Source organism: Nestor notabilis, unplaced genomic scaffold (assembly GCF_000696875.1).
Source record: "Nestor notabilis isolate BGI_N333 unplaced genomic scaffold, ASM69687v1 scaffold1783, whole genome shotgun sequence".
Classification (NCBI taxonomy): domain Eukaryota; kingdom Metazoa; phylum Chordata; class Aves; order Psittaciformes; family Psittacidae; genus Nestor; species Nestor notabilis.
In genome coordinates, this window is record NW_009920514.1 from 134,993 (window position 1) to 152,670 (window position 17,678).

Consider the following 17,678-nt stretch of genomic DNA (forward strand, 5'->3'; position numbering starts at 1 on the left):
GAAGTACAAATTCAACATTCAGCACAATTCAGGTTTAAAGCCAGTTCTTCTTTAAATAGTAAATTGGTGAAATTATTGCTAAGCATGAATACATGCAGGGAGACCAGGCAAAATATTTTGCTAGTCCAGGATCTTGTTGATACAGTATTTATTACAGAGATTTATGTGTTACTAACTTGTTCAGAGAATGATTTTGATACTAACCTGGCTTTTGAAAATCAAGGAACTACTCTTTGAAGAGCAACATGGGAATTTAAATAACACATTATATCATTGGAGACTCCTCGTAGTTAGTGGCCACATAGTGACTTCACTCCTCGCCTGATGAATGTGAGAATGTGGTTTCCTATTTTGTAAAGATATGAATATCAGAAAAATATATTTAAATTATACTAGGAATATAGAAAAGGTTTAACAGTTTATTTCGGACTACAAGTGTTGTTATTTTTAAATTATGTGGAGTTGAAATTCATTAGGGGTTTCACAAGGTAGAAAAGGTTAATCCACACATTACACTTCATTGCAAACATCGTCTTTTTATATTTTTGTTCTGGGTTGAAATAATACAAAAATATTTTAAAATATTGTGTTTAAAAATGTCGTCCTGTGATTTCATTAACAGCTGTATGTACTTGATTTTGCACCTGCTTTTATCTATCAAGAAAAAGATGCTTTCGTATACTGCTGGGGAGATCAAGCTGGCAAAATGTTTTCTCAACTGACAAAATAAACCAGACAAGTGGCCATTCTCTTTAATTAAGCTTAGTCAGCATCGGGACAAAAATGGAGATTTATTATATTATAGTAGAATTGCCTCTGAGACACAGTGCCCCATGTCATCTACTGTTTGCCATAGAAAAAATAGCAACAGCAAAACATTTGTTGCTGGCTTTGTTTTCCTCTAACAAGTAGTAATGAAAAGGAACAGTATAAAGGTGAAGTTAGTGATTAGATATGCACTTCAAACTGCTTACACTGTCTTGTTTCTGGCCTACATACTGTGTTTGATCTGGGAAACTAGTTTTTTCTTATCTGTACTAATTAAATCTATTCAACTTAGAAAGCTTTAAATCTGTAAATGATGTCATTGTTTAAATGTTTAAAATTCTTACCTTATTGTCAGCACTGTGAAAAAGTCAGTTCATATTTGCTGAGATGTAGCAGCAGTCAGAAATAAGGATAAAAGCAGGGGAAATGATCTGTGGTCTTTAAAATTGGACAAAAATTACTTGCAACTTTTTTTCATCGTATTATAGAATGAATTGTCATTCCTTGCTATTCTTAAAAATATTCATTTACATTTACAAAAAATTCCTTTCCAAGAGCTTTCTAGTGATTTCCTATTTTTGTTTGGTAGAACTTGTTAAACAAAATTTCCTGCCTAGTTAAAGTGATCTGGCCTGTATTCACTGTTTGAGCACTCATAGTTTGGAGGGTTGTTTTTATGGTATCATGCCAAGTTCTTGTGTTGCAATACTGGGTACCGCTGTTAAAGACATGGGGCATGACCTCATGCTTCACTGTAATGTTAGTGTTGTGTAAAAATGGCATTGCAAGGCTTCAAGTGAAAGCCAGCATGGGTTGCATGGGGACTATCCACTGTGTGTGCTGTACGTGAGGGTCACAGCTGCTTCAGTGGAGATGGACTGTCTTGTTTATAGGAACATTCTAAATCTTATTCCAGGTTTTGACTCAGATGAAGAATTTGGGCCGTTCTGTCATCACACGCCGTTTCTAGGTGATGGTCTGGGATTGATGACTTTTGCCTTTTGTAAACTTTCTTTAATATTTCCTATGTTTGCACGTTTGCATGATAATGCAAGCTTTGGGCCTGCGGGGTGGTAGAGCAAGGGGAGAAAGGGCAAGGCAGGCATGTTGTCGCCAGAATTTGTACAAGCCTACAGACATGGATTTTGTTTGACAGAAATAAGTTAAATCAATCTCCACAGAATATGGATATTTTGTTGGGGTTTTTTTTTTAAAGAAGACAAATTAAATCCTAATGAATGCATCATTTACTCCTGTTCTGTGCAATGATGATCTGCATGGCATACTTCTATTATGTGGTGACTGATGTATTTTGGCAACCACACTGTATATCCATAGGTAATTACATCTGTGCTTGTTAGATTATGTTCTAGTGGAATCCAATGTAGATAATAGCATTCCTTAGTAATATATATAACAAAAACTTAATTGATGAAAATAGTATGAATTTATTGTTTTTCAAGTATGCAGATTACCGTCAGGTTCTGCAAATGCTTGAGACAGTAAAACAGTACGAAATGAACAGTGCAGATTTCTGAGGAATCTGATGGCTTTCAGTCCATGGGAAATGCAAACCTGTTTACGGAATTATTGTTGTCATTGGTTGTGGCCCTGAATTCTCAAATGGTTTTCTGCAGATTTCATCAAGACCAATTTACTGTTCATATCAGCATTAACTGGTCCAAACAAATCTGTCTTACTCTACTGATCGACACAAAAAAAGATTGCTTTGGGGTTGCCTTTGGATGCAGATGTGGGGAAGCCAACTAGTTGGGAATTTACTTTACATCTGCTGATTATCTTCAAAGCTGTGACGTAGAAATATACATCCATTTTTCTAACTGAACCAGAATAATGGCTGTAATATAGTCTTTCATTTTGTATATATGTCCAGCTTTAAATGTATCCTTATGTTACTTTTTTACAGATCAGAGAGTAGCATCTTTTTGCACCTTGAATGATATGCAGCAAGCTCAGGGTTTGGAAGGAACACAAGAGTTACCTTTGGATGAGAGTCCCACAGATGGAAAAGATTTCCTTGAAGCTGCTGGGTATGGCCAAATTAAAGCGTATTTCTTACAAAAGTCTTAAAAATATTTTCTCCTAACGTTGCACATCAAATTGCCTGTCTGCACATTTCACTGATACTTGGTGGCAGACCTGTTACCCTGACTGACCGCGTCTTTAATTTTGAAAAATATTGTTTCTTGAAATCAGCCTCTGAGCAGTTCTATCTAGAAAATTTGTAGTATAGTCAGATAAAGCGCTCTGATTAGAACAGGCCTCTAATGCAGAGTTTCAGCTAATCAGATTTTTCTCTGTATTCCTCCTATGCAATAATAATTTGTCATTCTTGTTTCTATTTTCGTTTCAGTAGAATTGATAATAGCAGCTCAACTCTATAGCATGAAATAACCTGATCTGCAGCAAATGGCTCAGAGCTTGAAACAGGTGTTCGCACCTATCTTTTGCAACTATTAACTACTTGCAAATCCATAATTTTTCATTTATAGAGAGGTAAATTAATGAAAAGAACCTGTAACTGAGGACCACAGGAAACTTTAATGTCAAACTGTTCGATTCTTAAAATTCTTACTAGTGCTCTGGGAGAAATTATTCTCTTTTTGGTTTTTATAGGGTTTGGTTTGGGAATTGGTTTGGTTTGGGGTTTTTTGGGTGGTCGTTTGTTTTGTTTGGTTTTTTTTTGCTTGTTTGTTTTTCATTTTGTGTGGTTTTTCCCCCCATCTTCCCTGCTATGAGGAAAAAACACAGATTCAGCAGTATAATCTGCCCACTAGCACACTTTAAAAGAAAAACACATCTTTGATTAGTTTTGCTCTTCAGTTACAGGAATGGAAGAGCAAGAAATGGAGGGAAAATTCTTCTTGCTTGTTAGACTATCACATTTTAATTTGAACCAATTTTACACAAATTAACTTACTTACATGGTAAAACACATTTATTGTAATGACTTCTAAGTCCACGTCTTTCCCCAGCCTAGTAAGAATTGCAAAAGACTGTTGAAGAAGTTCCACTTTTAGCATCGATAGATCTGTCAAATTTGTGCAGTTACATGAAGCAGCTGATTCTGCTTTGTATATAAAACTTCTCTCTTCCAGACAAAATAATTCACATCGTGGCTGATTTCACCTGTAGCACGTATGAAACCATCTCCCACAGTGCTCATTGTCATACAGGAAATGGAAGCTATTCACAGTATTTTCCTTCAGTTATGCATTTGATTAACCTGTGGCAATATTTCCTATGTTTTGACCTTTAAACAAAGTACTTGTCTTCATAAAGCCATAGGTTTATCCTTTACTGGAAATGACTCAGCTGCAGGCCAGACAAAAGAACTCTTAACAGCTTTTTTGGTCGACAATAATTGCTGCTGTAGCTTGTTTGGGATTAGTACAGTCCTTATCAGAAAGCAGCTCGTTAACGAATGTGCTGGGCTCACTGTTTAGCAGCAAGTTTGACTTGCACTGTGAGGGGTACCTGCAAATAATTCTGAAAACATCGTTGTAATTTCAGCCTTATCTGAGAGGCAGTGTCACATTTCAGATATTGTAGCAATATGGGTTTATGTTCAATAATAGTCTTTTGCTGATGATGGTTTTGTCTGTGTTTTCCTAACTATGCCTAAACTGATTTGTTCCATTTGCTGTCACTGAAAATGTTACTCTGCAAAATCTGGGGGAGAAAATGATTTTAACTAATTGAGAGTGAAGGTAGTGGTTTACTTTACAGGGAACATGCTCCGAGTACTCTGACAGGAAAAGTTAACCAGCTAGAAGTCATCCTCCGGCAACTACAAACCGACCTGAGAAAGGTAAAAGATCATTAGCAGCATTACTACTCTCCTGGTGTAATAGTTACATTTTTACGCTGAATTCATCAAGGACCTGAAAAAAGTATGTTAGTTAGACTAGACAGTGTAATTAATCGATGATGGAGCCCAGTGGTTGATGAGAACACTGAGGTGCAGAAGGTCTTGTGGGAATGGCTATGTGAACAAGCTGCCCCAAGGCAAAGTAGTTTATGGGTCTTTACTCCAGAATGACTATCCTACCTGCAGTCATGCCCCAGAAAGAATCTCCATTTATTGTACCTTGGATGTAACAGAGGATAGAGATATGGACATGGGCAGTATTGCAAAGTTGTTAACACTCCAATTAGTCATCCTTGTTGCCTTGTGGTATCTTGATCCTGTAACAATGACTTACTCTGTGTCTCATTTGCTGTATAATTTCTGAGCTGGAGACAATGCCAAGACTGGTAGAAATGAGCCTGATTTGGTAAGAAAATAACCAGGAAAGGGAAAATTATGAAGTTAAATATTTTTCTTCCTTAATATATGTTTGAATTCAGTTCCTTATGACCTGGGCTCCCACATATGATTTGTAATAGGTAAAAACTTCTTATCTTTTTAGTGCCTTTTTTTTTCTTTTGTTAAATGGAGAAAACAATGTTTATATTTAAAGTAACATCTAGTTTTCTTTTTAGCTTACAGTATTTTCTCAGAATGAATGATGTGGTTGTAGCATATTTGGGCAATTAACTTAGTACTTGTCAGAACGGATTAGGGAGCTCAACAAAATACAGCTGTATGACTTGCACAGAAATATTAACCACAAAAATAAATGCTGGCATCATGACTACTCACTTTAGTCAACTTGTATCTTTGTTAACCAGGAAAAACAGGACAAGGCAGTTCTCCAAGCAGAGGTACAACATCTGAGACAAGATAACATGAGACTTCAGGAGGAGTCTCAAACAGCAGCTGCTCAACTGAGGAAATTTACAGAATGGTTTTTCAATACAATAGATAAAAAATCCTAATGACAGGGCCCCTGGAAAATACTTATTTGAGCAATGTAACAGCTGTATTCTTTTGAATTAGCGGGGTAAAAATTTCACTGTGTTCACAATCCATTTTAGGTGTTTCTGCTGCATTCTCTATCCAGCTTTATTAATTTGAAAAGGACAGAGAACTGTGGTAATTCGTCTTTAAACTCATATGAAGCAAGCAGAGAATAGCAGGTATTTGTTCGTGTGCAGATGAATGTAAAAAATCCTTAGTGTCATTTTAGACATTTTTAGAAGATGCTCTGGCTGGGGCTTGCCTGAAGAGGAATATTTGGGGTTTTAGTTCCTGCATTTCAGGTGCACTGGTGAAGATGTTAAAGTAATTTACATTAGCTTGGGCTTCAGTATTGTAAGATAAAAAGAATAACCAGACATATACTTTAATGTTTAAAAGGTGCTCTATTTTTTTGTATGTACAGTAGTATTATTTCCACAGTCCACATTGTCATAGCAATAAGAATGGAGGTATAGTGAATAGTCACAAAGCTGTGTTTATAAAATGTTAGCACTGATGTGTTTAACACTAGTTTGGATGCAGATACATTAGAGATTATTTATTTGCAGGAACAAATGGTGCCTGAATATAAACAGTGTTCTGATTTTCTAAAATAGACATGCCTTGTAAATGGCTCACTGGGGTTAGCCCACTTCCGACTTCAGTTACTTTTGTATAGTTGATGTTCAGCCAAACAGACTGCTTAACTATTGGAATCATGTATGGTGTGAGCCAGCCAATCAATTGTACAATGCCAAATTTGTTTATCTTTGTACAGAAGCTTTGATCAAGTGTCTTGTATTTAACACCTTTATTTAAGCTTATTTAACCTTAAATTGTTGTTTTTTTTAAAGTTTGTTTTATCTGCACTATGGTGAGGTCAGTTGGTTGCAAGTTGTAGTATTTTTAGCTTGCCAAGACTGTACTGAGGAGTTCTAGAAAATTCTAACAATTGGATGCTGCTAGTACACAATTGATTTGTTTGTATGCTTTAACATTTTTAACTGTTTAATTTGAAATGAACATACATCCTGCTTTTTTAATAAATGTTAAAAATCTAAACCCGAATTACTGTATCGTGTCTAATCACTGTCATCTGTAATAGCTCAGGTTCCCATTCAGCCCACTCTGTGTTCTCAATCCAGAGACAGTGCAACCCCCTTGCTCTTCTGATCCCTTGTTGCTGACAAGGAATTGTCAGTGTTATTAAAGTTAACTTCTTTGGTGTGTCCTGTCCTGTGACTGGGGAGGTAGCTTCATGGGACAAGAAACAAAAGCTGTTTTGGCTGTTCGTAAGTATTGATTAGTGACCTAGGACAAAAAAAAACCAGCTTTACCCAAAAATACATCCCAAAGACAGTTTTCAAAAGGGGTCTGGTTTTCTCGTATTACTTTACATCAGTGTGGCAGCAAATAGCTTGCCATCTTCTTGTGCCTGCAGTCGCGGATTTGATTGCAGCATTAGCATACGTGAGATGCTTTGTGTACAGTACTGAGCTTAAAGTCTACACGGAAAGAGTAAAGTTGCAAAATGAAATGAAGCTAATGAGCATGTTTGAGTTACCCTACTGAGAGGAAAATGCAATAGTTCAAGATCAGTTTACTTTCAGCAGCTGAATGCATCCAGGCAAACCTACGGAAAATTGTTGGATAGTTAAAAAATATATTCAACCAATGCAAGTAAAATTCTGTGTCCATCGCTATTGCGCGTTGGGTCAGAAATGTTCTGTGAGTTGAAAAAATGTCTGCCTTTGCTGTAGCACCTGTTCTGAATGACTGCTCTTGGGAAAGGTTCCGCATGGGCAGATAATCGAGGCTTTCGCATGAAAAAGATTAGCTTGTCTTTGTATTTTTCATCAAAAACTCTGACTTTTGGGTACCAAACAATCTCCATTAAGCTGCATTAACAGGGTAATTAAACATGGCAGTCATGTGTTACACTAGATTCTGATTTAAGCACCTTTACAGGAGTCATTAGCAAACCCATCTGGCTGGAGCCCGTGCCAAAAAACAGCACTGAACAACTTGGGCAATTTGTCTGTGAACATGTTTCTGTGAGGATTGGTTTGACCATGGCTTGGAAGGCTGTGCTAACTGAAATGAACTTGATAATAAGCTTGTTCGGAAGGGATGGTATTAGGTTTGTGTAAGAGTTTATAGTCCAGCACTCATTTTCGCTCTTGTTCGCTCAGTTCTTGAAAACAAACATTGTTGTAACTACCTGCACTACACTGAAGTATTTTCAGTAGTTATCTTGCTTATTTTCACATCCAATTGAAAACATTTTATTTCCAAATGTGTCAGAAAACTTTGTCTGCAAATCTGTTACTCGCTTTGCTGACAAAAGCAGTTGTGTTCAAGCTACATGGTTCTTCCTTAAGTAACTTCCACCATGGAACTGTTTTTAGTCTGCTACTGTTTTAATACCACGTGAATACAATGTTTATCAGAGACCATTATACAGATTTTGCATAGGTAAAGAACATTTAATTGGATGTTCTAATTAACTGGTTTTAAGAATAATCCTCTTGGAGACATTTTGATAACAAATGCCTGGTTTAGACATGTGGAGGCAAAGCTAAGTCTATGTAAGCAACAAGTGTGAAGCACTAGGAAAACTTCGAGTGTTGCTTAGAGGTTTTGGGGGTAGGAGGAGATCCTTCACACTCTTTTTCATGCAGTCTCAAAACTGGGCACCTTTTAGTGGCTAAAGTCATATGTTGCATGGGCTCTGGCTTAGCTTTGGAAAGTCTATGCTCCAAGACCAATCAATATGAACCAAAGCAGAGTAAGTGGGGATGACTGGGAAGTTCACTTTCAAGATGTGTTTGTGATCTGAATTAAAACAGTAATATGGAAGTGGTTTAGATGTCAACAAAGTCTTCCCAGCACAGCAGATAGTGTGGTGAAGTACTGAGATGCAGCAATCAAACATGTGGGCCAGTGTGGGTGTTTACTTCTGTAAAAGGGACAAATACAAATGGCAAAACTGCAAAATGCTCTTCTTCTGCCTTAAAAGTGGCACCCTAATTTCTGTGTAGATCTTTACTGAAGGGCTCCTTACTGGGACATTTCTTGCAGTGTGCACTGTATTTTATTACATTTTTTTTTCCTGAGACCACTATATCAAACATAAGGGATAATTTTTGGTATTTTTCTGTTCATACTGTCATTTAGGCATCAGATGGCTCTATGCAGAAGCTATCTGCATCCTCTGTGTATAATTTAATATAGAATCTTAAAGTAGTTCATATTTTTTGGTGCCTAAAATCCGGTTATATGGGGAAAAATGTTTAAAATATTTGTAATACAAACTATCTTATTTTGGAGCAGTTGCTTAGGAAAACCATTTTCAGTCTGGGAAAAAAGAATTGCTATGTGCATTATGTTGTTGTTGCAGCATTTCTTGAGCTCTCTGTTCTGACTGGTTGTAATACATAAGAAAGTCAGTGAAACTCAGGAATTGCGTTGTACAGTTTGAAACCATCAGGACCTTTTATTATAGCCAAAACAAGTTATTCTTCACCCCAGCTGCTTTCTTCACAGCAAAGTCTAGGAGAAAAGAGTGTCCTTTAACTGGAAAGCAAACAAACAAAACAAAAGGTTGCTCCTGCAGGTTTTGGAGCAGGTTGTGCACACTGAGAGGAAAGGTGTTCTTTAGTAATCCCAGAAATAAATTTGCCAGGAATAAAAATCTTAGTCTCACCTCTTTTCCATATGCACACAGGTTGTGTTTTTCACCTGATTCCTCACGCTTCACCATGTCCACTTTCGTTTCTCTTCAGGAGAATCCAATGGCACATGAGAGAGAGGGAACATTTTTGTGGTAAATGCCTGGTCTGGGCAGCCAGGGAGAGGTCTGTGTGGGTTTAGACAAAGCCAGAGAGAGGCAGGACCTAAACGTTTTGCTGTCTTTGCTCCTACATTGCTCTCCACAGAGACTGCAGAGCAGAAAGCGAGGCAGGTACAGTCTCATCCAGCCTTGCTATGTAAATCTTTGCTGGTTTGCTGACTCTGAAGTCGTTCACTGTCTTACTACAGCACTAGCTTTCTGACTCATTTTTGACTCATGGGTAAAGCAACCAGGCAAGAATGTGAATTTCCAGAATAACCGTGTCTAGCAGATTTCCAGAGCCTTCACCAGGGAAGCAATTTTTAAAAAAAGGGGTGGTGGGAGGAAGGAAAATGGGCTTGGGAGATAGAGAGGACATCTTCTTAGGTTTATCTTGGTTCTCCTTTCAGACAACCAACATTGCCGGATGTTGCAATAACTTACGGGGACACAGCAGGAGAATGGACTGAACAGACTAAATTGCTCAAAGCCTTCCATTTTAGAAATCACTTGAAGGTTTCAAACTTTCAAGTTTGGAGTTCTATTTATTTTATTGACTTCTCTAATGAAGTTGTCTTATGTCCTTCCACTTTTTTAACAAGAGCCTTTTCCTCCACTAACCATTGATATTTAAAGGCTTCTTTCCTATATAGCAGTACAGAATTAATCTAGTAGTAGTCATATGGACCTTGTGCTCATTGGAATAAACTGGGGCTGATAGATGGATGATACAAATGATACGCGTGTGTTAGTTTTACAGAAAGGCTGTAAACCTATTTCATGGTTTTCTGTGTTCCTCCTATACAAATATTTAAATCTCAAAAGCTGATAAACAGCAGATGGCATTTTCTGACCAATGTCGTTAGAAAGGTAAAAATTTACTGAATATGCTGCTGATAGTGGTTCAGGTGTCCTTGTGTCTAGACATCAGCTGGAGGTGTTTAAAATAGATCTGAGGAGAGATGATGGAAAGTAAGGAGACAAGACCACACCATGTCAGAATGCAAGACATGCAAAGTGCACCAGTAGTAATCATGGCAATATATGAGATAGATAAGCTTTCATTGATGACAGATGACACTTAAGTCCAAAGACTAGAACTTTAATAAAATAGGAAATTGTCATGTAACCTGTTTGTCTTTTGTAAATGCACTACTTGGAATCCAGAAAGCAATTGTGAGAATACCTTGAGTAAAAACTTTTGTCATGAGTTAGCCCTGACCAGGAATCTGGGAGACAGTGTGCAGTGCTCGGATCGCTATGACTTAGTGTCTAAGCAGCGGGGCTTGGTTATACGGAAACCAAATTTAAAGCATTGGAAGCTCTCTCCTTTTCATCTTTGATTCCTGTTTTGAAGCTGATGGAAGTGTATGACTATTTACGTGACCAAAGCTATTAATAATAGAGTGAATGAGTGACCCTAGGATTGTCCACTAGTAAATACTAGTCTAGCCATCTGGGGTTCCTGTTACCACTAACACTGTAGTCTTGCTTTCATTTCAGACATAACTTTGATAGATAATAATTTCTGACAAATTTTTTGTGGAAATCTGAGATACCTGCATTCTCATCAATACTATATTTCTCCCTCTACCTAGATGTTTAATTCAAGACAGTGGATGTTTCTTTCAAGACACAAGTGTTTCTTTTCAACAAGACATGTTTCTCTTGTGTGTAAGAACAGTGCTCCAGGAAGTATATTCTAACACTACTGCAACTTTAAGCTTTTTTTGCCCAAGGTTGGGCTATCTGTCTTCTGCCACACAGCTCCTGGACTTTGGGTCTTCCCTTCCTTTGCCAAGAGCTGAGTTTCTCAGTAGGGGTTTCAGTAAAAATAAGCACAAACCAAAAAGCTCCTTCAGATTTGCAGTGTCTTCATTTTATAGGAAATACAGGGGGCAGAGGGTTAAAGGTATAAATACCCCATCTTCTTCTTATCTGTGTCTTTTCCTGTCAGGAAGCTCAAAAAAGAACTTCAGGTGGCTCAGTGCTTGAACGATTCAAAGCCTGTTTGCTGAAATGCTTGTGTATGAGTAGTGGATCTTAAACATAAGCACAAATTAATATAAAAGATTGTTTATCAGGCTTTCAGTCTGTGTACAGACCAGAGGCAACCTGGTTTCCAATGAGGGAAATGCCCACCCAGCAATTCCAGTCTGCACTGGCTTAGACGATGAGGAATGAGTAATCTGCCATTCAAAGGAGAAAGCGAACAATGGGCTTCTTCCTATGTATTTTAATGTCACACAGTGAACAGAAGCTGTATATCATGCAGCCAGAAAAGCTCCAAATGGCATCATTAAATTGGACTGTGCTTTGTGGGCTGGGTGAATGATTTTTTGGAAAGTATCAGCAAAAGTATTTATTTCCTCTGGTGTAAATCAGGTTCGATGTAATTGAAAATACTGAAGAGAGTAAATATGAGAAAACGAATGAGTGTCTTTGTGTGGAGTGGTGAATTACATCCAGACCATGTTTAAAAATGAGATCAAGTGATTAGACCAAAAACAGGGTATGAAAATAAAATTTAAGACTGTCTTTATTAACCATGACCTCAGTAGTCCAGATTTTTGGCTCGTTGATTTCTAATGTTAATGTGGTTTAAACTTCTTACTAAGCTCTAAAGAATGCTCTTTCAACAGAACCATATCTATTAAATGAGTCATTTGCTCTTTAAAACTAGATAGCTGCAAAGCACAGCATGTAGTAAGCCTCCTAAGGTCTCGCCAATTGTCCAGCAAGATTGTTGATATTTATACAGAGAAACTTTAAAGAGATGCTGATGGGAGAGTTTCACCGTCTGTAAACAGCCTTATTAAGGTTCATGCATAAAATCCGCTTGGATTCTTGAAGTGTGAATTCTTGCCCAGGCTGTGTGTTGGTACCTTCCTTCCCTGTCTGTCCTAGTCTGTTACTGCAGAGCAACCCAGAGTTCTTCAGCTGCTGGTTTTCTTTTTTTGTCTAAACCAAACATGAAATCGAAGAGACTCTGAAAGAAATCTAAGAAGAGGAAGTGAAATCAGCCTGCAGATAGCACAAGGAGCATCCTTTTACAACGTTTTAATAATGTTGTAGAGACGCTTTAATAGTTCTCCTAGAGAGAAATAAGCGGGCTTGCGTATTTAACAGGCCAGGGTGTAATTCCTGAATGCACCACAAGTTCTCTGACAAGCCATGCAGATGGCAAACCACATTGCAGTGAGTGGCTAACAGTATGGCAATAATGACTTGGCCACATGTTTTACAAGAAATGTTACATGTTCTCTCCATAAAAATCAGTATTCTTCATCTCTAGGGAAGTTCTCAGGAATACCCAAGCTGCATTTTTTTCGAGTGACATGGACATGCTCACTTACTGTTAATGGTATGAACCCCTTAGTCAGTGTTGTGACTGGAAGTGAGATTACTAAGCTGTGCTGACAGGAAACTGAGATGCTCGGAGGCACAGATATACCTGCGCCTTTTCCTTGAAGCAAATATGCCTGAAATATCAAAAGGGCATCCAGTCTCTAATGCTTGATTTGATGAGTATACAGATGAGAGCAAGGTAACTGCTGACAGAGATACTCTGATCTGTGGAGACAGTTGGGTTTTTACTCCTAGTGTTCACAACCAAATCTTTGCTCTCTGCCTATAAGGGCTGGATTTTTCCTCTTGCTTGTACTATGTAGCTCTGAGCAGCTTCTCTGCGTGGTCCTGTCTGACACCCAAGGAAAGTGTCATTTTCCTCAGCAGCTTGCAGGTTATTTGTGTGTCTGTTTGTTACAGGTAAGTCTCCTGTTTCATCCAGGAGTCCGCAGCCAGCCTGCAGGCTCCTTGTTCTCTATTGCTCTCCTTCCTCCTGTGGCTTCCTCCTGCCCCATGTGCACCAGGCTGCTTGCTCACATGCCAGAGCAAAGCAGCCTGCCTTTCTGCTGTCCTCCTGTCGCCTTTTAAACGGTCCCTCACACACAACACGCATGCAGCAAACAGTGAACAAACACAGGGTGCTGGGCCATCTTGTCTAGACCACGCTTTTGCCAAGAAAGGTTGAAGCAGATGATCCTTGAGGTCCCTTCCAACCTTGTTATCTATGATTCTATTTAAGACAAGAGATACTCTCCTTCCTGCTTACCTAAGTGTTTTTGAAACCTTTGCTTGTGGTCATGTAACGATAACTGTGGACAATCTGATGTTACCAGTACTGAGCACAAACTGTGGATCGCAGCTGGAAGTGCAGGAAATAGAGTGGGTTTGAAAAAAATGTAAGCAGCTTTATCTCATTAAAGTCATCTACAGGGAGAAGAAATTTCAGCTATTTGGGGGGAAGCCATATTCCTCGGCCAGCTGCTCTTCGCTGCCTAAATATGATTGGGTTTTTTTTATGTGGTTTTATTTTTTGAAAAACTATCACAGAAGCCCTGATATGATTCAAGACTTGACTGTAGATCTTTGCCTAGTGGCAGGCAAATAAATTCAGGGTTCCTAGGTTATTTTGGAAGTAAACATAGGAGTTATATACAATATGTATGAAATACCTTTTCTGGCACCCAAAGCAGTCGGCTGTACAGCTGAAGAGGTCTCATTCTGGAAGTGTGTTTAACCTCCAATATGCATCAGGTATTGTATTTTCTAAAAAAGCCCTCCGCAATGAACTTTGTGTGTTTGCGGCTTTATATTCCAACTCCAAGCAGGTAATAGGGAGAACTCTGTTCTTTAATGAGGCTGCTTTTATTCTTTTAAGCTTATCTGATGACCTAAAACTTGCTAAGGCAACACTGCCAGAAAGGTAAACGCTCTCTTTCATCTCTAAGTGCATTTTCCTCATTTGGCCCTATGGATTTACAGGGCCCAGAGTCCATTTTTCACACATACATAGACTTCTTTTCCTCCCCTATGAGTAACCACATTTCCTTTTGAAGCTGTTTCAGTTACTGTCAATTAACAGGACTTATAGTTTGTGACAGAAATGTTGGCTGGAAGAAACGTCTGGAAGTTTTCCTGTCCAACCTCCTGAACGAGCATCGTCACCATACCGGCTTAGGTATGGCTTTATCTAGCCAAGTCTTATAAACTTCCAAGAGCCACAATTCCCCAACCTCCGTGAGTACCCTGTGTTATCCTTAGTCAAGTGTGGGGTTTTTTCCGACGTCCACCCAAGATACAATCTGTGATTATTGCTGCTTGCTATCATCTGGCAGTACTAAGATTTTGGCTGTTTCATGTGTGTAAACACCCTACAAATAGTTGTAGACTGCTATTAAATCATCCCTTAGTCTCTTCTCTATCAGACTAAACAAAATTAAACAAGCCCAGTTCTCTCGGCTGCCCCTTTTTGGCCAAATGCTTATGGCCCCGACCATCTTGGCAACACTCGGCTGCTCTCTCTGCAGTTTATTACCGTTCACCTCATACTGGGAGTCCAAAACTGAACAGTTTTCCAGTTGAAGCTTTACTAGTACCATTGATTACCGCATATGTCCAGGGGCACACAGCATAACTAGTGCCACTTTCCTTCCTTTTCCCACCAACCCAAATGCTCCCTGGAGATGCAGCAATACTTTTTTTTGTGACATCTGGGATTTTGCCTGGCTATGGTTTGAGGGCAGGAGATGCTTTGCTATTTATGTCATCCGCGGAGGTGGCAACAAGGGTAAAGACATCCACAGATGCACACATGGTCCTGATAGACGCAGTCAAAAATGTTGGTGTTGGGCAGAAGCTGAAGTACAAAACACATACGTAGACCTTCTGTGAGATGACCTTAACGTTAGCTGAAACTCCCCTGAGGAGTGTGGTTACTGAAAGGAAAATAACCTTCTTTAGTTTGAGACTGTTTTCAAACATGATGTTGCTATTTGCTGCAAATTGAAGAAGGGTGCTGGGTAGCAGTCTCTCGCTTGTCTTTCTACTACGGATTCTGGAAGAAGATCTGTCCAGATGAAGCCTTCTGTGTCTGAACACATCAAGTACATTGTCTTAATAGCTGAAGAAGAAAAACAAGGTTTTGCAGAGGGTAGTTCAGCTGCAGGATATCACAGAGCTTCTCTGAAGAGAGTCACCCAGTGACAGGCCTCTTTCTCTCTCTTCAGCATGAAAGGAGCACTGAAAAAAGAGCTCAGGTATGGAACTCTGCAGTACAGTCTGTTTTCCAGAGTTTTTCATTGTTCATTGCTTTCGTTGCCTTTAATGTTTAAATGAATGTTTATGAACATCTTGAACAAAATGAGAAACACCCTGGCCTCTTTCAGCTAGCAAGCAAGATCAGTGTTTGGATTATTTGAAGTCAGTCTTGTTTTGTGTTCTACAGAAGATATGATCCCTCAAAGGTGATTTTTCATTTTGACTAAATGAGAACAGGAGATCTGAGATGAACGCACCTAACTTATCTTGGCTGAGACAAGTTTGAAGTGTTATTGGATGCCTCCATAAATGATATATGATCACATATACCTGGAAACAGATTTTTATAACCCAGGATGTCTATCCTTTTCAGACAGGTTATTATGAGATGCAGAGTTCAGCTGGATTCAAGCTGGTGTTAAAGCAGAATCCAGTGGTGGCTCTAATAGGGTATCTAAAAAACAAAGACTTTGAGCCTGATCACTGGTTCGTTGTTCTAGTTTACTTCTAGAGTAACTCAATTCACTTACTGTTATACTTTATATTAGCTTCAAACTAGAGCTGCTCATTGTTGAATCAAGTTCTGTGTTTTGATTAAGATACAGAGAACTGTGTTTTTGAAAGTGCTGAGGTGTCTGTTTGTTTGTTTTGGAAGATGTTAAAACATGTTAAAGAAAATTAGTTCTAAGCTGAATATTTGTATGACAAGTTCTGCCTACAGCAAATCTCTATGACTGAGCTGCAGGTCTCTAAAAATAAGACTTAAAACTGGAATGTTTATGCAAGTCTTAACACTTGTGGTACCAGTGCACGTTGCCATAATAATAAATGGAATAACAGAGTGTTGTCATACTGCATTGAATTTCTGACCTCTGTTTCATCTTGTGAGACAAATTGATCCTTGAACATTAAGGCCATAAAGGATTATCTGAATAGAAATGTTTTCCGGATACTTATAATGAAACTCAATATGCTACACAATTCAAGTAAACAATAAATGGATTCATTATTATGATCAGTTTGTAAATGACATATGTAGCAAAGCAGAAGCATGATCAAACAAAACTGTAGGCAATAACAGGGATTTTTTTCCTATGCCTTTGTCTTGCACTCCACGGATGTTTATTTTTTCTCTTTTGAAACTGTCAAAACCCAATGACTGTGTGTGGAAATTAACTCCTGTGGTTGTGGACGGTGTTTTTTGTAATGTGAAACAGTGAAACATTTCTGGGTTTGCCTTCTCCAAAGGGGACCATCAGTGGCCAGATAAAGCAGCTGTAGAAAATATGTTAGGGGGAGTTGTGCTTTTGCTGCTGCTGCAAGGGGAGCTGGTGCTCAGAGCCCCTCTGTCTGCATGAGAGGCAGAGGAGTATGGGGACGACTGAGATAGATAAGTCAGTGCCTTTATGCCTCCATGGCAACAACATAGTGAATCCCCTCTGGATCTTTTTCATATTCTGTTGATCATGTTACGGGAGTTGTTTGGATTGTTCTCCAAGGTAATGGAAATTATGTTGGGGAACAGAGCCAGGATCTCAAGAGAGAGTAGCTGAAGGAACAACTGCTTTGCTTTCCTCTCCCTCTTTATGCTTTGGGATATGTGCTGTAGTTTTGAATCCCAGAAGGCCGGATTGCCTCAGCCACCGATCTGTAGTGAGGTTGAAGGCTCCTCACCCTCTATCATTTATATGTATGGAAGAGTTTGGCTGGGAATGTCATTATTTTGATTGACAAATGCGAGGCTGTGCTTGGGGCAGGCGACACTGCTGCACTGCCTGAGTTTAGTCTCCTTTCTTCAGGGCCTGGAGAGAACTGCATGCATTCCCTAAACAGAAACAGCCATTGAAAGGCACTGCCTTTAGTCTGGCAGGAGAAAGCATCACGCCTTTGATGTGTACTGGTGCTGCAGCAGGAAAACCAGCCTAGCTCTGTGGAGCCTGGAGTTTTGTTACTCCTTCCAGAAACCTGGGGGCAGAGCATCTTTGGTTTTGCTGACAAAGCCCCTTACCCCAGAGGTGAATGTAGTGGTGCCAGGCACTTGCTTGAGGGGTAGAAATGACCCATAATCCAACACTAATTATGGGAGCAGTGTGTGTGATATCCCCCGTGAAG

At 39.0% G+C, this 17,678-nt stretch overlaps 1 protein-coding gene across 1 annotated transcript in view; it reads left to right on the forward strand.

Annotated features, from left to right (window-relative positions):
* SIPA1L2 (signal-induced proliferation-associated 1 like 2) overlaps window positions 1-6,100 on the forward strand; it is an 83,632-nt gene extending 77,532 nt beyond the window's left edge. Inside the window, exons 18-21 of the mRNA XM_010010699.1 lie at window positions 1,685-1,738; window positions 2,696-2,819; window positions 4,519-4,600; window positions 5,464-6,100. Coding sequence (XP_010009001.1) covers window positions 1,685-1,738; window positions 2,696-2,819; window positions 4,519-4,600; window positions 5,464-5,610 — 407 coding nt within the window. The 3' untranslated portion in view covers window positions 5,611-6,100. The remainder of the gene's footprint in view (window positions 1-1,684; window positions 1,739-2,695; window positions 2,820-4,518; window positions 4,601-5,463) is intronic.
* The last annotated feature ends 11,578 nt before the right edge of the window (window positions 6,101-17,678 follow it).